General features: G+C 44.7%; 1 protein-coding gene across 6 annotated transcripts in view; it reads right to left on the bottom strand.

The window, feature by feature from the left end:
- Ehmt1 (euchromatic histone lysine methyltransferase 1) overlaps positions 1-18,731 on the bottom strand; it is a 139,990-nt gene that overhangs the window by 52,437 nt on the left and 68,822 nt on the right. For all 6 annotated transcript variants that reach the window (XM_042672664.1, XM_042672662.1, XM_042672665.1 and 3 more), the window contains 4 exons: positions 14,489-14,566; positions 13,051-13,171; positions 8,108-8,245; positions 3,791-3,936 (listed from right to left, as the gene is read on the bottom strand). In XM_042672664.1, coding sequence (XP_042528598.1) covers positions 3,791-3,936; positions 8,108-8,245; positions 13,051-13,171; positions 14,489-14,566 — 483 coding nt within the window. The remainder of the gene's footprint in view (positions 1-3,790; positions 3,937-8,107; positions 8,246-13,050; positions 13,172-14,488; positions 14,567-18,731) is intronic.

Genomic DNA, 18,731 nt, shown 5'->3' on the forward strand with positions numbered 1-18,731 from the left:
TGACAGTTAAAATGTGTTTGTGACTTTAGCTAAGTATCACTATCCCACAATACTGTAAAATTTATGTAATCACTTAATCCCAATACAATTTTTTTTAAAAGAATCATGTATGCTGTTTGCCACTGGAGAGATCATGGTATTTTAAAAGGACAAACTGGTCAAGTCCAGGATCTGTTGGAGAATAAAATCTGTGTTTTAAAGACTAGTAAATATGGAATAAGACAACCTCTACCTACCTTGCCTTTGAAAGGTAAACCACTGCATAATGAGACACAAATGAGACATTCTGGCCAAAAGTGCACAATCAGTGCCAGAACTAGGAGAATACCCTCTCAGAACACCGTCCCCCTCCTCCCAATGCATGATAAACATAGTCATTGGTAGCTGTTAGCAGCAAAAAAAAAAAAAAGGGGGGGGGGTGATCAGACAGCTGTCACATGCTCTGGCCTGAGCCAGCTTCCCTATAGTCTTGCAAACAATTGAACTGATCTGACCCTGGCTACAAACCAAGCTGCAGTTTTGCCAAGAAACAGCTGAACTGCAACCTGAGTGCAGGAGGTCACAGAATACAGAAAGTAGAAACTTTGAGGAGCAGGCAGACTGGGCAAGGGCATCCGTTTCTGCTGGTGCTATCAGACCTCACCTGAGATGGACTCACCTCACATTTGTTTTGTGGTCAACTGGATCTAGTATACAACATATATGATTCAGAGAAGACCATGAGTTCCTATAATTGCTACAGAAGGAAGAGAAGTGGAAGGGAAAGGAGAGAAGCAAAACAAGTCACTGCATATCACGAGTCCAGAGCACAATGCACTTCTCTACGAAGAAGACATGTAGCTATGCACTCTGCCTACCCAATGTGAAGCCTATTCAGGGATGTTAGATCACCCCAGCAGATGAGGGAAAGGTTGTAAAAGAATTCTAGCTACTACTTAAAAGCAAAATGACAGATCCATACAACTGCAACTTGTAATGAAGTCACAGACTCAGGCAGTGGTCACAGCAGAAGTTAAATTCGTTAAGTGAAAGACTGATGTGGAACAGGTGGTGGCTGAAGAAACCCCAATTCACACGAATGTATCTTCTGCCTCACTGTATGCCCTCCAAAGCATACCTGCCACCATTAAATAACCTAAGTTTAAAATATTAGACCTGCTTGGGCTGAGAAGGTGGCTCAGTGGTAAAGCGCTTGCCTTCCATGCATGAGGCCCTGGGTTCGATTCCTCAGCACCACATAAGCCAAAAGAAAAAAAGCCGGAAGTGGCGCTGTGGCTCAAGTGGTAGAGCGCTAGCCTAGAGCTGAAGAGCTAAGGAACAGCGCCCAGGCCCAGAGTTCAGGCCCCACGACCGGATCCCCCCCCCCAAAAAAAAATTAGACCTGCTCATAAGGAGCACAACTTAAATAGCACAAGAAAGCCATCAGCTAACTTCAGAATCTCGGATCCAGTTTCCCTGGCAGGTCAGTGACTCAGGGAACTAGAAGAATGATAGAGAACATTCTGGATTTTCTAATCCAGAGATATAAAAGGCTTTCAAGACTCTGCAACAAATATGATGAGTGGAATCTATATGGATCTCATGAGAAAAATTGTAAAAAGGCATTTTTTCCTTACAAACATTTTACTGTGGACAAGATACTACTTAGTAAAAGAAACTTGGACTTGTTGCATGTAACATAAGGAAATGTTTTCTTTTTTTTCTTTTTCCTTAATAGAAATATATCTCGAGCCAGGCATGGTAGCCTAAGCCTATAATCCTTTGAGGCAGAGACTGGGGGGACTGCAGTTCAAGTCCAACCTTAAACGTTCACAAGTCTCCCTCCTCAGTCACTGGCTGGGCAAGCACAGGGGCTGAGTGCCACAGCACAGGCCTGCCATTCCCAAAGCAACACAAGGAACACAAGTAAGAGGGCTGTAGCCCAGTAGGGAGAGTGGCAGAGAAACAAGAAAGTATGAGGCCTTGAAATCAATTCCCAAAACTGTTTTAAAGTAATCAAAATATGGCCAGGTGTTGGTGGTTCATACCTATAATCCTAGTTACTCAGGAGACTGAATTTTGAGGATTGCAGTTCAAAGCCAGCCTGAGCAATAAGATCTGTGAGACTCTTACCTCCAATTAACCACCAGAAAAAACTGGAAGTGGAGCTGTGGCTCAAAGGGTAGAGCGCTAGCTTTGAACAGAAAAACTTAAAAGACAGCACCCAAGCCTTGTGTTTAAGCCACCCCCAGTACTGACACAGCTCCACTTCTGAGTTTCTCGTGGTTAGAGATAAAAATCTTACGGATTTTCCTGCCTGGGCTGCTTTTGAACCACCATCCTCAGATCTCAGCCTCCGGAGTAGCTAGGATTATACACAGGAACCACCAGTGCCTGGCCCCAGGACCAACCTTTTGTTTTTTTTTTTAAAAAAAAAAAAAGGTATCGCCAGCCAACAGTGGCTCAAGCATATAATCCTAGCTCTCCGGAGGCTGAGATCTGAGGATTCTGGTACAAAGCTAGCCTGGGTAGTCTGTGAGACATTATCTCCAATTAATCACCAAAAGCCAGAAATGGAGTTATGTTGTGACTCAAAAGGGAGAGCTCAGGCACCTAGGCCTGAGTTTATGTCTAAGGACCAGCAAACAAAACAAAACAAACAAACAAAAAAACACACACAAGATGAGGGGGAAAAGTCCTGAGACATTTAGTGATAAAATAGGTTTGCTTTAAAACAGTGGTTCAAAATGGTGGAGGACAAAAAGTGGTATGTAGCAGGAGTAAGGTTTTGTTTTTTTTTTAATTGTGAAAATACCATACAGAGGGGTTACGATTACATGAGCAAGGTAATGAGCACATTTCTTTTTCTTTTTTTGGGTCCAATCGTGGGGCCTGAACTCTGGGCCTGGGCGCTGTCCCTCAGCTCTTCAGCTCAAGGCTAGCGCTCTACCACTTGAGCCATAGCATCACTTCTGGCTTTTTTCTTTTTGCTTATGTGGTGCTGAGGAATCGAACCCAAGGCCTCATGCATGCAAGGCAAGTGTTCTACCACTGAGCTACCTTCCCAGCCCCATGAGCACATTCTTATCAAGCTTTGTTGCCTCCTCCTTTGTTTCCCCTTACCATCCCTTACCATCCCCTAAGCCCCCCAATGCCAAAGTTGTAAAGTTCGTTTTTCGATATAATGTCTTGTACATCTCATTGTTGCGATGGGTTCACCTGTATCTCTATTTAAACAATTTGTTTTTTCCCTTCCCCTCCACAAATTATACCAACATCAAATACAGTGCATGCAGTAAGGATTTCTATAAAAACATAGTCATAGCTGGGCGCTAGTGGCTCACGCTTGTAATCCTAGCTACTCAAGAGGTTGAGATCTGAGGATCGAGGTTCAAAGCCAGCCCAGGCAGGAAAGTCCATGAGACTCTTATTTCCAATAAATCACTAGAAAACCAGAAGTGGTGCTGTGGCTCAAGCAGTAGAGCGCTCACCTTGAGCTGAAGAGCTGAGGTACAGTGCCCAAGCCTAGAGTTCAAGCCCCATGACGGACCAAAAAAAAAACCAACCCCCCCCCCAAAAAACCATAGTCATAAAAGAAAGAATATGGGCTATTTTATATCCTATCTTCTTTAGAGAAGCTCCTAGTTCTCATTTTAATAACTGATTATTATTAATGGCTGTCCACCAGTCCTGTGGGAAGTCTGAAAAGGTTTCCTATCTCATAATACTATGGCTGGAGCTTAACAGGAAGGCTGTGCTTCTGGGGCATAACAGTTCTTGCTCAAGTGTTAAGTGAGATGAACAGGCTTACTTCATGATCCACGCTCTCGGTGGCCATGCACTGGTTGTTGGCCAGGGTGCTGATCTCGCGGCTCTTAGGTGTTTCCATGCGGCAGCTGCATAGAGGCACTTCCTGAAGGCCATCCGTCTCCAGGGCGTCCGGACCATTGGCCAGCCCTAAGTCACACAGACACACATCAGCTCACGCAGCCCTAACTACAAAGAGTGCAGAGAACAATCGGTCTTCATAGTGCCCTCAAAGACATGGAAATAAGAGTAATGCCTTGTGTTGCATAATAGTACTCCTCTATGGGAGGTGTCCAATGCTGCTTGACACCAACCATGACATGACACAAGGAGCATGCTGTGCCTCTCCCAGACACGCCGCATGGCATGTGCGTGCGAGTCCTCAAGAATGACTTCCTACCCACGTTCTCAAGACCTAGGCCACAAGTCAGAGGAGAGGCTGCATATTCATCAGCAACTCCTAAATTTTCTTTCATACAAAGAAGCATTTCAAACATATTGACACCTTATTTTCCTCACTAGGTTTTAAAATTATGCCCACAAAAAGAAATTTGTCAGGTTTTAATAATGTTTTATTGTCTAGGACACTATTGCCACTACCATCATCTAGAGAGCCCACGTATTAGGCTGAAAGAAAAGTTGGAAAAAAACTAAAATAAAATAGGGGATAATTGCTGCTAAGTATGGTAATTATATGGCACTTACAAGCTATAGTTTATATTAAGGGAGGGACAAGTGATGAGGCAGGAAGCAAAAACTGAGCGTAGCAGAGCTAGAATCCACCTTGCCCATGGGAAGGAAGGTACAGGCGGGCAGAGCCTGCCTAGCCAGAAAAGGCAAGGGCAGGAGATGGTGGCTGCTAGAAAGATCCTGGAATCTAAGGAGTGTCTACAAGGATTGCTACCTCCAAAGGAAGCTGGAGCCGTCAATGACCTCTTTCCTGTGAAACATTCGAGAGCAGAAACAGAAGGTGGATCCATGGTTCAAGTAGTCATTATTTCCTCTCTAAATTAAAAACAACTAGTGCTTATATTCACATCTAAAAATAGACTACTGCCAGGCCTGTGGCTCATGCCTGTCATCCTAGCTACTCAGGAGGCTGAGATCTGAGGATCGCGGTTCAAAGCCTGCCCGGGCAGGAAAGTCCATGAGACTTTATCTCTAACTACCAGAAAACCAGAAGTAGCCCTGTGGCTTAAAGTGGTAGAATGCTAGCCTTGAGAAAAAAGCTCCAGGACAGCGCCCAGGCCATGAGTTCAAGCTGTACAACTGAAGAAAAAAAAAAAAGATTGCTAAAGCAAGTTAAACTAGGGACCAGGCTTGAAGAATCACGGGATCAGACCGGGTCAGTTAAGCCATGGAGGACACTTAAGATTTTGCTTGCTTCACAAACACTAGAGAAACTTTGGGCTATTTCTTTTACCATTAAGTATTATAGAAAAATGAAAGTTAAGTCCACCCAGTCGAAAGTCGTCACTGATTTACTGGGAGACTTCTTTACTAGCAGGGCAGAACAGGTTCTGTAACCTTTCTCGTTCACTTTCTTATCTGCCCTATACAAGCCTTTCCTTGCATCCCTCAGGGGGCCCCAAGCTACTTTTGGCTTGAAACTGTAATCCACAAATCACTCAAATTCTCCACACGTGCATGGTGCTTCAGTCAGTCTACGAGCATCTGAGCCAGTGGGTTCACCTTCACCCAGGAAGGCCACCACTATTCAGTTTCCAGCCTGTTAGTAATCTGGTGTCGCTCCCAGACCCAGCTCCTTACCTTGGGAAAACAACTGAGAGCTTGAATTTTTAATAAAGGAGAGAGTAACAGCCATACCAGCTCCAGCTGCCTGACTTTCTAGTCTAGCCTCTGGGGTAACCATACCTACCAAAAAAATCAGGAAGTCCCAGACAAAAATCAAATTAGAATCATTTATAGTTTAGGCTGGTTGTATGCCACCTTTGACCTTGCTCAAAAAACTTCACCTTTTCATGAAGAATAGATACAAAAATGCTTGAAGGAGTGGTCAGAACAACTATCTTTCCACTGTGCAGACCATATGTAGCTGAGAAGCTTGAGCTTTTTAATCCAGAGAACCCACAATCTACACTTAGGTCTGGCGCCAGAGGCTCATACCTGTAATCCTAGCTACTCAAGAGGCTGAGATCTGAGGATGACGGTTTCTGGGTAGGAAAGTCTATGAGACTCTTATCTCCAATTAACCACCAGAAAACTGGAAGTGGTACTGTGTGGCTCAAGTGTTAGAGTGCTAGCCTTGAGCTGAAGAGCTGAGGGACAGCCACCAGGCCCAGAGTTCAAGCCCCACAACTGACAATAAACAAACAAACAAACAAATAATCTATATGTACAGACACGTGTGGCTTTGTGTGTGCTCCAGTTTCCAGCAGCAAGGAACTAAAAGGACATTAAGAGAAACAACTGCTGTAACCCCCTACATGCTCAGCCTCTCCTTCTCCCCAGCACTGCCACTGTCACCAGCTCCCGGCCTCTTCCCAGCACACTTATAAGCAGAAAACGAGAAAAATTAATGCAAGAAGAAACCTCTGATCTCAGCACAAATATGCTTCTAAGCCTACAGCTCAAGCTTCAACATCCTTGAACTACAACCTGAACTGCCATCAGTTCCTGCTGCCCAACCTTAGCAGACTCCTAAGACCTATACCGTTGTCCAAACCCCCAGCTCCCCCACAACCTCCCCTAGGAGTTCCTACTCCACACCCCACTACCTCCCCTAGGAGTTCCTACTCCACACCCCACTACCTCCCCTAGGAGTTCCTACTCCACACCCCACTACCTCCCCTAGGAGTTCCTACTCACACCCCACTACCTCCCCTAGGAGTTCCTACTCCACACCCTACTATCTCCCCTAGGAGTTCCTACTCCACACCCCACTATCTCCCCTAGGAGTTCCTACTCCACACCCTACTATCTCCTCTAGGAGTTCCTACTCCACACCCCACTACCTCCCCTAGGAGTTCCTACTCCACACCCCACTACCTCCCCTAGGAGTTCCTACTCCACACCCCACTACCTCCCCTAGGAGTTCCTACTCCACACCCCACTACCTCCCCTAGGAGTTCCTACTCCACACCCCACTACCTCCCCTAGGAGTTCCTACTCCACACCCCACTACCTCCCCTAGGAGTTCCTACTCCACACCCCACTACCTCCCCTAGGAGTTCCTACTCCACACCCCACTATCTCCCCTAGGAGTTCCTACTCCACACCCCACTACCTCCCCTAGGAGTTCCTACTCCACACCCCACTACCTCCCCTAGGAGTTCCTACTCCACACCCCACTATCTCCCCTAGGAGTTCCTACTCATAGCCCATTATCTCCCCTAGGAGTTCCTACTCCACACCCCACTACCTCCCCTAGGAGTTCCTACTCCACACCCCACTATCTCCCCTAGGAGTTCCTACTCCACACCCCACTACCTCCCCTAGGAGTTCCTACTCATAGCCCATTATCTCCCCTAGGAGTTCCTACTCACACTTCAAGTGTGTACATAATTGGACAATGCTCCACTTGTCTCCTCAAGGTGTGGAGTCACTAAAGTACTATCATGTTGAACAGACCAATCACTGACTAATCAATCTGTGATGATTAATTACAGATAAGTAAATGTTATAAAATGCCCTAGAAACCGAAGAAGCCATTACACATTTGCCTTTTATTTCTCTACCTGTCTAACTTGGTACTGAACATTCTTTCTCTTGTACTTACCTCTCTTTGTCTTTTGCAGTTAAATTTACAAATTTTGGCTGTTATTTTGTACCAAAGACAGCACCACATGGGCAGTTCACTTTACCTCAGAGCACACTGAAGACCTTCAACTCAACCCCAACCAAAAGACAAGCCACAGCCAATCAGAGTTAGAATCAGAATCATCCTGTTCACAAGACGCCACTCACTCTCTCCTACAGCCAGAGAATGGCACCTTTTTGTTAGGAATTCTGCACACAGCATGTGCTGCACACTGCATGTGCTGCACACAGTGAGGCAAACTTACAAGGCACAACCCATAGGGACTCAAACCAACAAGTTCCTGCTACTGTGCTCTTGGAGGTCTCCCTTACTTTCTACCTTTGACTTGAGTAATGCAAGTCATAGCTAACATATTTTGTGCACTAAACTTCAGACAGACAAGGAAAGTCAACCACCTCTGGGAAATCATCAACCATTTTATATCCCCTTTGAGGTATTTGATCAAACTGTCTACTGACATAGACTACTACATCAGACTATTGACAGAGGTCTGGACCAGAAAACAGAGCAAGATGGTCTGGTCACAGCTCCAACACCAACCTTCACTCTCCACTTGGGAGGACAGAATTCCTCTGACACGGAGATCCAATGAGTCCAGAGAAACTTCCATATACCCCGTGCTGTCTCCTGGAGCCATCTGCTCAGTGCTTCCTGGAGAGGACTTACATGCCTCCGAACCTACATGGAGAACACACAAACCACGAAAACTAAGATGACAGTTATACCATCCAGAGTGCTCCTGACAGGAGACCAGTGCCTTGAAAACGACGAATTCTAATGAAATCATTCAAAACAAACAATGCCCAAATACCTCGGCCATTCTAGTTTCACTATCATTTCCTTCATCTGTATATATCATGTTGCTAATTCCCATGTCTACTATATGGAGAAAAACAACAGCACAAATACATTCAAACATCTTTCTCGAGCAAGGGAAAGGGGTAACCTTGTCCAAAAAGAAATGTACTCTTTATCTGACTTATGTAACTTGTCCAAAAAGAAATGTACTCTTTATCTGACTTATGTAACTCTAACTCCTCTGCATATCACCTTTATAATAACAATTAAAAAATTAAAAAAAAAAAATCTTCTCTGTAACTATACCAGCAAAGAAATTTTCTTGATCAAATAATCAAGAAATTGAATGAAAATGTAATAACTGTTCTGTAAACTATTTTTTTTTTTTTGGGTCCGGTCGTGGGGCTTGAACTCTGGGTCTGGGCACTGTCCCTCAGCTCTTCAGCTCAAGGCTAGCACTCTACCACTGGAGCCACAGCGCCACTTCCGGCTTTTTTCTTTTTGCTTATGTGGTGCTGAGGAATCGAACCCAGGGCCTCCGGCTTGCAAGGCAAGCACTCTACCACTGAGCCACCTTCCCAGCCCTGTAAACTATTTTAAAGTAAGTTAAGAGGATAAGTGTTGGTAGCTTATACCTATAATCCTAGCTACCACGAGGCTAAGATCTAAGTACTATATCTGCCAGTCTGGCAGACAAATCATAGAAACTCTTGTTTCTAATTAATCACCAAAAGCTTGGTAAGAGCATGATGCCTAGAGTTCAAGCTCTAGTACTGACAAAAAACAAAAACAAAAAAGAAACCAACAGTCTGGGAACGTGGCTTAGTGGTAGAGTGCTTGCCTGGCACACATGAAGCCCTGGATTCAAGTCCTCAGCACTACATAAACAGAAAAATCTGGAAGTGGCACTGTGGCTCAAGCGGTGGAATACTAGCTTTGAGCAAAAGAAGCTCAAGGACTGTGCCCAAGTCCTGATTTCAAGCCCCAGAACTGAGGAAATACCACCAACAACAAAGTTTTGATGTTGATTATGAAGCTTGAAGTTCGGGCCTGGGCACTGTCCCTGAGCTCTTTTGCTAAAGGCTAGTGCTGTACCACTTTGAGCCCCAGCTACACTTTTGGTTTTTGAGTGGTTAACTGGAGATAAAGAGTCTCAACAGGACTTTCCTGACCAGGCTGGCCTTGAACTGTGATCCTCAGATCTCAGCCTCCAGAATACCTAGGATTACAGTATTGCCACAGCCCGTCTGAGTTTGTAATTTTGAGGGCATTTCTTGAGACAGTATAAGAAAAGTATACATTTAGATCAGGTAATATCTAACACTAGCAAAGGGCAAATGACCGTATTTCACAGCAATCTTCTAAATACTAGTCATCAATATTATTTCAATTAGGCCAGGCACTGGTGGCTCATGCCTGTAATCCTAGGTACCCAAGAGGCTGAGAACTGAGGATCCCAGTTCAAAGCGAGCCCAGGCAGGGAAATCTGTAAGACTCTGTGTTCGTTTGTTTGTTTTTGTCGGTCATGGGGCTTGAATTCTGGGCCTGGGCGCTGTTCCTGAGCTCTTCAGCTCAAGGCCAGTGCTCTACCACTTGAGCCACAGCACCACTTCCATCCGTGAAACTCTTGTCTCCAATAAACCACTCAGAAAACTGCAAGTGGCACTGTGGCTCAAATGGTAAAGCACTAGCCCTGAGCTGAAGAGCTGAGGGACAGTGGCCAGGCCCAGAGTTCAAGCCCCATGACTGACTCCCTCCGCCCCCAAAAAATTCAATTACTGAAAATAAAGGAACCATTAGTATAAAGAGGTATAGTATCTGTCAACTACCTTTAAGAAAACATCAGTGGTGCCGGGCACTGGTTGCTCACACCTGTAATCCCAGCTACACAGGAGGCTGAGATCTGAGAATCACAGTTCAAAGCATGCCTGGTAGGAAAGTCCCCGTGAGACTCTTATCTCCAATGAACCACCAGAAAACTGAAGTGGCACTATGGCTCAAGTGGTAGAGCGCTTGCCTTGAGCTGAAGAGCAATTAGCCTGGTGCTGGTGACTCATGCCTATAATCATAAGTACTCAGGAGGCTGAAATCTGAGGATAGCAACTCAAAGCCAGCCCAGGCAGGAGAGTCCATTAGACTCTTATCTCCAATTAACTACCAGAAAACCGGAAGTGGTGCTGTGGTACAAAGTGGTAGAGCACTAGCCTTGAGCAAAAGGGCTCAAGGACAGCACCCAGCCCAGAGTTCAAGCTCCATGACCAACCAAAAACAAAACAAAGTGTGTGTGTGTGTGTGTGTGTGTGTGTGTATTTTAAGACATCGGAAGTGGCACTGTGGCTCAAGTGGTAGAGTACTAGCCTTGAGCTGAAGAGCTCAGGGACAGCACCCAGGTCCAGAGTTCAAGACCCACAATGGATAAAAATCATAAATAAATAAATACATAAATAAATAGAAAAGAAATCATCAACAATCTAAAAAATGTAAGTAGTCTTTATATAATTTTAAACATTTTACATCAAGAAATAAAACTCTGAGTAAATATTTATTTACACACATTTTATTCATTACATTCAAAATGACAAAGAGGAAATCTCTACACTAAAAACTACTCTTAGTGCCCCTATCTACAAATCTTTGTGTCAGCCAACAGTAAAAGCCCCACTGAGCTTTCATCTCAACAGGTTACACAAAGGAAGAAAAAGGAATATGGCTGAAGGAGTAGGTGAGACGCCCAAGGAGGCACTCAAGCCCCACACAGCAAACTCCAGGAGTCTCAGTGCTCCTTTTATCCCAGGGAGACCTGCCTCTTTGTGGTGGTGGTGGTGTAAAGGATTAACAAAGAAGAAAAGGCAGAAAAGGCCAGAAGTGGTACTATGGCTCAAGTGGTAGAGAGCTAGCCTTGAGCACAGAGAGGCTCAAGGACAGTGCCCATGCCCTGAGTTTAAGCAAAAAAAAAAAGATCTGAATCCACTAAACTCAACTCAACCAGGCCATTCTCTGGACATAGACAGAATGCCTATATGGTAAAAGTGTACACACACACCCACAGCAGCTCACTCCCTCCCTTCCTCCCTTCCTTCCTTTTCTGGTCAGTCATGGGGCTTGAACTCTGGGTCTGGGTGCTATTCCTCAGCTCTTGAGCTCAAAGCAACATCTACCACTGAAGCCACAGTGCCACTTCTGGTTTTCTGGTGGTTTATTGGAGATAAGAGTCTCATGGACTGGGCTGGGAAGGTGGCTCAGTGGTAGAGCACTTGCCTTGCATGCTCGAGGCCCTGGGTTCGATTCCTCAGCACCACATAAGAAAAAAGCTGGAAGTGGCGCTGTGGCTCAAGTGGTAGAGTGCTAGCCTTGAGCTGAAGAGCTGAGGGACAGTGTCCAGGCCCAGAGTTCAGGCCCCACGACCGGACCCCGCTCCCCCCCAAAAAAAAGAGTCTCATGGACATTCCTGCCCAGGCTGGCTTTGAACCATGATCCTCAGATCTCAGCCTCCTGAATAGCTAGGTGTGAGCCACTGGCACCTGGCACAGCATCCTTTCTAGAGCTCAACCCAGAAGAACCCAGTCCATTCACAGGAGAATGGTGAACAAGCCATTGCACGGCCACACAGTGAGTACCTCTTAGCAGTGGGCAGAATGAACTATTAGCACATACAATAGGCAAGACTTTCAAAAACAATTATGCTCAAGCAAAAAAAAAAAAAAGTTAGGGAGAGTCCACACAGATTTCATTCATATACAATTCTATACAGTGCTAATCCAGACCTGGTAACCCATTCCTGCCTAGGAATGGGGAGGAGTAACTGGGCTTGGGAAGGCAGCAGGAAGTTAGGGCCTAGGGTAGGGGAAGGTTGGTTTTATATATATATACATAAATATATATATATATTTTTTTTTTGGGGGGGGGGTTAGTCATGGGACTTTAACTCTGGGCCTGGGCATAATCCCTCAGCTCTTCGGCTCAAGGCAAGTACTCTACCACTTGAGCCACAGCACCACTTCTGGTTTTCTAGTGGCTAATTGGAGAGAAGAGCTTCATGGACTTTCCTGCCCAGGCTGGCTTTGAACCATGATCCTCAAATCTCAGCCTCCTGAGTAGCTAGGATTACAGGAGTGAACCACCAGTGCCCAGCTTGGTAATATAATTCTACTGAGGGGGTCTGTGGAGACACAGATCAATTCATCAAACTGCATTCTATGTGTATATATTTTATTATGCATCAAGTCAACCTCAATGTAGTCATAAAATAAGACTCTGAAACACATTCCTCCTGACCAGAAGTAATTGTCCCTGAATTTCCCTTAACAAACCACTTTCAGAACAGTAGCTGACTCACTCAAAACCTAAAACTATCACGTGAAAGAGGTACACACAGGCCACAGAGGCAGCCAGGTGGCCACAACAGCAAGTAACATGTCCCCATATGCCACTAGCTGCTACTCGCGCCATGCAGGTGACAAGTTATCTATCTACACTCAGCAATGACAGCAGGATGCACAAGACTTGCCTGAGGGAAACCACTTATGGATCTCTCCAGCTTCTCTAATGAAGTCTACCAAACATTCATTTACAGTGGACCCTCCTTTCAAATGAAATCTAACACAAAATCTCAGCTCTCGTCTGGCTTTCTGACCCTGAGAGCTCTCAGGGAAGGCAGAGAGGCCTGGGTGCTCCGCTGTGCTTACCAGGCACTCCACTTGGCTTCTTTCTACTCCTCCGCCTCCTTTTTCGAGCCGGCTTGATCCAGGGGCTGTCAGTCTTTCCTCTCCTCTTAAGAAATTTCTTCTTGATGCTGGATTCAGAGCTCTAAAGGACCAAATGCAGGCACATCAATGCAAAGCAGTGGGGAAGACCTGAGAGCAAAACGGACTAAGAGGTGTTTGACTGAAAAGTAAACAGCTTGCTATGTCTTGGTTCTCCTCTCAAAAATTTGCTTCACTTTTAGAAATTTTTCTGGATTACATCTAAAGATGTAATGTTATTCCTAAACATCTCTATGCTCACTCCTTTCACAGGCAAAAAATTAAGAAAATTAAAATGAATTTTTTAACTGTTATTTGAATTTGGCATAAAGGAAAATAATGGAAAATTCTATTCAGAAACAAAGTAAATGAGGTTGAGAAAGTTAAAAAAAACAAACAAAAACAAAGCTTTTCATCACATTTATCCTTTGTCTTGCTCATGAGGAAGAAACTAGCAGTGCTCAATACACACCAGAATCCATGCAATGAGCTATCTACAAGAACAAGGAGAGAGCTATCAGTAGTAATGATAATAATAATGCAAAATGTGCGCAGAAAGGAATCTGACCACCAGGAATCACAGATGATACACAGCACCCTTCACTAGCCCTCGCCGACAGAGAGGGACAGGTCATGCAAAACAAGAGGGAGTGTCTCCCTCCCACAGATGGCTGTGCTGAACACACACTAAGAGACACTCAGAACAGTGAGCCCACCTGCCCAATGGAACCCTGGTGCTCCAGCTGACCCAGTGGGGACAGTGCTAGATGAACATCCTCACTGTCCACATCCTGCATAACTAACTCCTACTCTCCACTGTGTGCTCCTACACAACAAAATTCTGGAAGAACTCTATAAGCAAAGTTTGCCACTACCTAGGCTCTGTTCCCTCTATCTGGAAACAATGCTTCTACACCACATCAGGTTGACACTATGGCCATATTCATCCTCTTCAGAGCAGCTCTGGTCATGTGACCCAAAGCTCCACATTTCTCTCCACAGCACAAAGATCTCAAGCTCATGCTCACCTGTTCCACTCAACACTCACCTATCTGTGTGTATGTATTTGAGGAGTAGGGCTCACAAAGCTCTATTAGCTCCATAAGTAACTATGAAAAAAGAAATAAGTAATGTTCAATGTGTTCAACACACTCTTCCCATTTCCAAGCTCCTCTTTTCCCGCAGACCTTCATTTCCTAGTTCAACTACCTGCTCTCTGCATTCTACCTCAAAGAACCTCAAACCCAAAGCTCTTGTGCTCTCTTCATCCACTCTCCCACAGGCAAGAGCCCTGCCTACGGACTCTCAGCACACACAAGATGAGAGCAGCATCACTGGCAGTTCCTGCACTGCATGTATGTCACACCAAGTATGAGATTACCAGGTCAGACTCGTCTCCGGCATCCTCATCCTCCCCGGTGTCGGCCGACTCTTGCTCCTCCTCTGACTCACCATCCATCTGATCAGCCAAACAAAAAATGATTAGATCCTTTAGTAGAAGACAAATGGGTCTGAAACAAAGATTTAAAAGTACACTGGCTGGGTATCAGCAGTGCCTGCCCATAAGCTAATCAGGAAGCTGAGATCTGAGGATCACAGTTCAAAGCCAGTCTGGACAGGAAAGTCGCAGACTTATCTCCAATTAATCAGAAAAAATAAAAAATAAAAAAATAAGCAGAGCTGTGGCTCAAGTGCAAGAGTGCTAGCTTTGAGAAAAAAAAACTCAGAGACAGCATTCAGCCCCAGGACTGACACACAGATGATTACATAGACAGACAAACAGACAGACAAACCCATCCATACACACATACATACCTAACAAGCATACACTGATAGTGCATCCTGGAGATACAGAAGGAACCCCATTTTGTCTGCCTGTTGCCAGGGAGTGTTCTGGTAGAGAATGGGATACCATACATTTCAGCTCCGGCTCCCTGCTGAGACATCCACTCCAAATGGGCCTGTTCCTTGATGGCATCTCCATATTAGACAGGAAGACGAACACTGCGTACTCCAACTCTCACCAACTGGTCCCTGGGGGATACGCTGTGCTAACCAGGACCAATACATTCAAGACATGATGTGTACCAGTAAAAGGGACATGCAGGCTAGGCACTGGTGGCTCATGTCTGTAATCCTAGCTACTCAGGAGCCTGAGACCTAAAGATCGTGGTTTGAAACTAGCCCAAGCAGAAAAGTCCATGAAACTCTTTATTTCCAATTAACCAGCAAAAAGCCAGAAGAGAAGGTGTGGCTCAAGCCTTGGGCAAAAAAAAGCCACATAAGAGCATGAGGTTCTCAGTTCAAGACCCAGGAAACACACACACACACACACACACACACACACACACACGCACGCACGCACGCACGCACGCACGCACGCACGCGCGCGCGCAGAGCAAAAAATGGCACAAAATGCACAAACCCACCCACACCATCCAATGACAATCCAACCATCCCTGCTACACTTCCCAGACCCTTCCATCAAATGTCCAACTGCATGGAACCACAGCTGAACTCGTCTTACTCCATTTGTACATGTGGAACGCACTGCACACACTTTGTGGTTTTCTGTCTTCTAACTGCACATATATTCTTCCCACATCAAGAGCAAAGTCGTCTAATTTTACTATCCACACTGGTAATGCATGGGCATGAGTATGTGTCCTTTTGCCTAGTGCCTGCCTTCTCACAAGAGCTAAAAGGCCTCCACTGTGGTCTAGTTCTCGGTGGGATGCATACCAGTCACCCCACACCTTGTACTCTCTGGTCAATCACACCTGTGGGTTTTACAGCAACACTGCTTTCCAGACAAGCTGGGATCCTCTAGACAGACAGACCCAGACATCAGTGGCCACATCCCACTAATGGCAACCTTCCTTCAGGTCCCTCATGAACTCCTTCCCAGCATGGCTGATAAGTCTCCTGTGGTTCTATATATCCTGTTATTGCTCTCAGGATCCTCACAGGCAAACTTCAGAATGAGCCATTGTATAGGAAGGTTGGCATGGAGTTTGATGGAAACTGCTCTGACAAACACAGGGACAAAACAATGGATCTTCTTATGTCCTACCACTTCCTCTTACAGGTATCACACCTCATTTCTCTGGGGAAACTAAGAGTCACAGGTAATCCTTTAAATGTGATTTGTGGTTTGTCTGACTCTTTTTCTTTTAAAGCACTATACTAACTTACTGGCCTCCAAACAACCCAAGTATAAACAGACAGGTCACTGGCCACTATTAGCTGGACACTTTCAGACTTTCTAGTTGCGTCTTAAAAATTACCCTTGATCATTTACACATCTGAGATTGATGCAACCGTCACATTCTTTAGGGGAATGCTGCAGCTACCCACGAAAACAACCAATGTTTATATCTTGATCACATGAAGTTCAGCTCAGTAACTATTAACAGTTTTACAGCTGATTTTCCAATGGATGACTATGTTCTCGACAAACTTTTCCCCTGTCCTTTTTTGTTGTTGTTATGTCAGACAGACCTGGGCTTGAACTCAGGACCTGGGTGCTATCCCTGAGCTTTTCTACTCAAGACTAGAGCCTACCACTGAGCCACAGCTCTCCTTATGGCTTTTTTTTTTTTTTTTAATTAATTGAAGATATCTCGCAGGCTTTCCTGCATCGTCTGGCTTGAAACCATGATCCTCAGATCTCAGCCTCCTCAAGATTGCAGGTGTGAGCCACTGGCACCTGGCATTTCCCTTATCCTTTTAAATATTAATACTTCTTTCTGGCTCTTCTTTTACAGCATCAGCTGGAACATTCAACACTGCTACACTGTTTTAAGGGATAAAAGCAGTAATCTTGCCCTCATTTTATGTCTGATAATAGCAATGCTTTAAAGTTTTACCATTTAATGTAAGTTTTTTTTAAGGATTCTGACACACTGTCAACTTTATTTAATTAAGTTTCCTTTTAAGTCATTAAGCAGTTTTTTTTTTAATTTTAAATAAGACCAAGCAACGAAACTACCAAGTCAGAGACCAACTACAACAGTTAATTGTAGTTCCTTCAGAAATTCCTGCAAAGGATTTGCACATGAAAGAATGAGGTTACTTTAGAAGATGCTCCTTAAGCACTGTACATGACATCTGTGAAAAAGGGAGCAGAGGAAAAAAGAGAGGAAACAGTAATGATTGACATAGAATTATTAAGGAGAGAATTGGAGTCTGCTACAGTTGAACCCTGTGAGATGCAGGAAAAGGAAACAGGCAGCACAATGTCTCAAGCTCAATTGCAGGAAGATGTGAAGGTGTCCTCACCCAGTTGACAACCCGTAACGCCGAGGATCCCACAGGACGTAACCTGGACACTAAGATGTGCAGGCACTGCTCTCCCTAGCCAACAGCCAGGGTAAGCTTTTGGTACATTCCTGTCAACTAGCTTCTGGGTCCAAATGGCCAGACAAGGACACCAACGGTTTTTTGTTAAGTAGCACTTGGGTTTAAACTCAGGGGCATTTGTTAGGTGAGTGCTCTACCACTTGGCTATTCCCTAATCCCTTTTTGTCTCATTTTTCAGATAGTCTCATGCTCTTGCCTAGGGCCAACCCTGGCTGTACTTCTCTCATCTCTGCTTCCCACATGGCTGAAATTACTAGTGTATACCTACAAAATTATTTTTTAAAAGGACAAACAGTTGCCAGGTTCCAATTATTCACATCTGTAATCGTAGCTACTTGAGAGACTTAAGATTTGGGAAGATTGTAATCTGAAGCCAAGTTGGACAGAAAAGTCTGCCAACAAAACTCTCAACCAAGAGGTAGGTTCAGTAACGTGGACATCTGTCATCCTAGCTATGGCAGAAAATTAGGCTGATTGTGTCCAGGCAAGGGATTGAGATTCTATCTCAAAAATAACCATGAAAAAAACAGGGCTGGAGGTACACCTTCAGTGATAAGAATGTCTATATAGCAAGCATGAGCCCGTATGTTCAAACCTCAGTACAAAGGAAGGAGGGAAGGAGGGAGGGAGGGAGGAAAAGAGGGAAGGAGAAAGGGGTGGGGGGGAAGGGGGAAGAAAGAGAGAAAGCGAGAGAGAGGGAGAGGGAGAGAAGGAGAGGGAGGGAGGGAGGGAGAGGAAGAGAGAGAGAAAGAGAGGAAAAAGGACAAACAACTCAAAAGATGAGATGAATGGTTCAGTATAAACCAGGCATTTCATAAAAGATCTAAAAAGAAAATAAACCCACAAAACAGTGCTCAATCTTCTTGGAAACCAGGGAAGTATAAAACTACAACCATGATGTACTAGCATTCTATATTCAGTGGAGTGCATCACCAAGCCTGGCAAGCCAGAGTAGATTCCACTGCTGGAGACAGCTGGGAGCACCCTTAATGTACACAGGATGCTAGAGGCACTGGCACAGGGACAACCCCAACTGGAAGTAGTTCACAGGCACATTAACAGTGGAGTAGACACACAAATCAAGAAAGAATTTCACCCACAAAGGAACACTATCATGACAGTGCTGAAATACAGTGGTCTTAAGACACCTGTATTCTTTAAAAGACTCACTAAGAACCATAAAGAGTTTGTGTTAATATACTTACTAACATTTACTTCAATCAATGAGACTCTGATCTCCAATTAACCATTCAAAACCATAA

The sequence above is a fragment of the Dipodomys spectabilis genome, unplaced genomic scaffold (assembly GCF_019054845.1).
Source record: "Dipodomys spectabilis isolate Male_0828 unplaced genomic scaffold, ASM1905484v1 ptg000756l, whole genome shotgun sequence".
NCBI classification, from domain to species: domain Eukaryota; kingdom Metazoa; phylum Chordata; class Mammalia; order Rodentia; family Heteromyidae; genus Dipodomys; species Dipodomys spectabilis.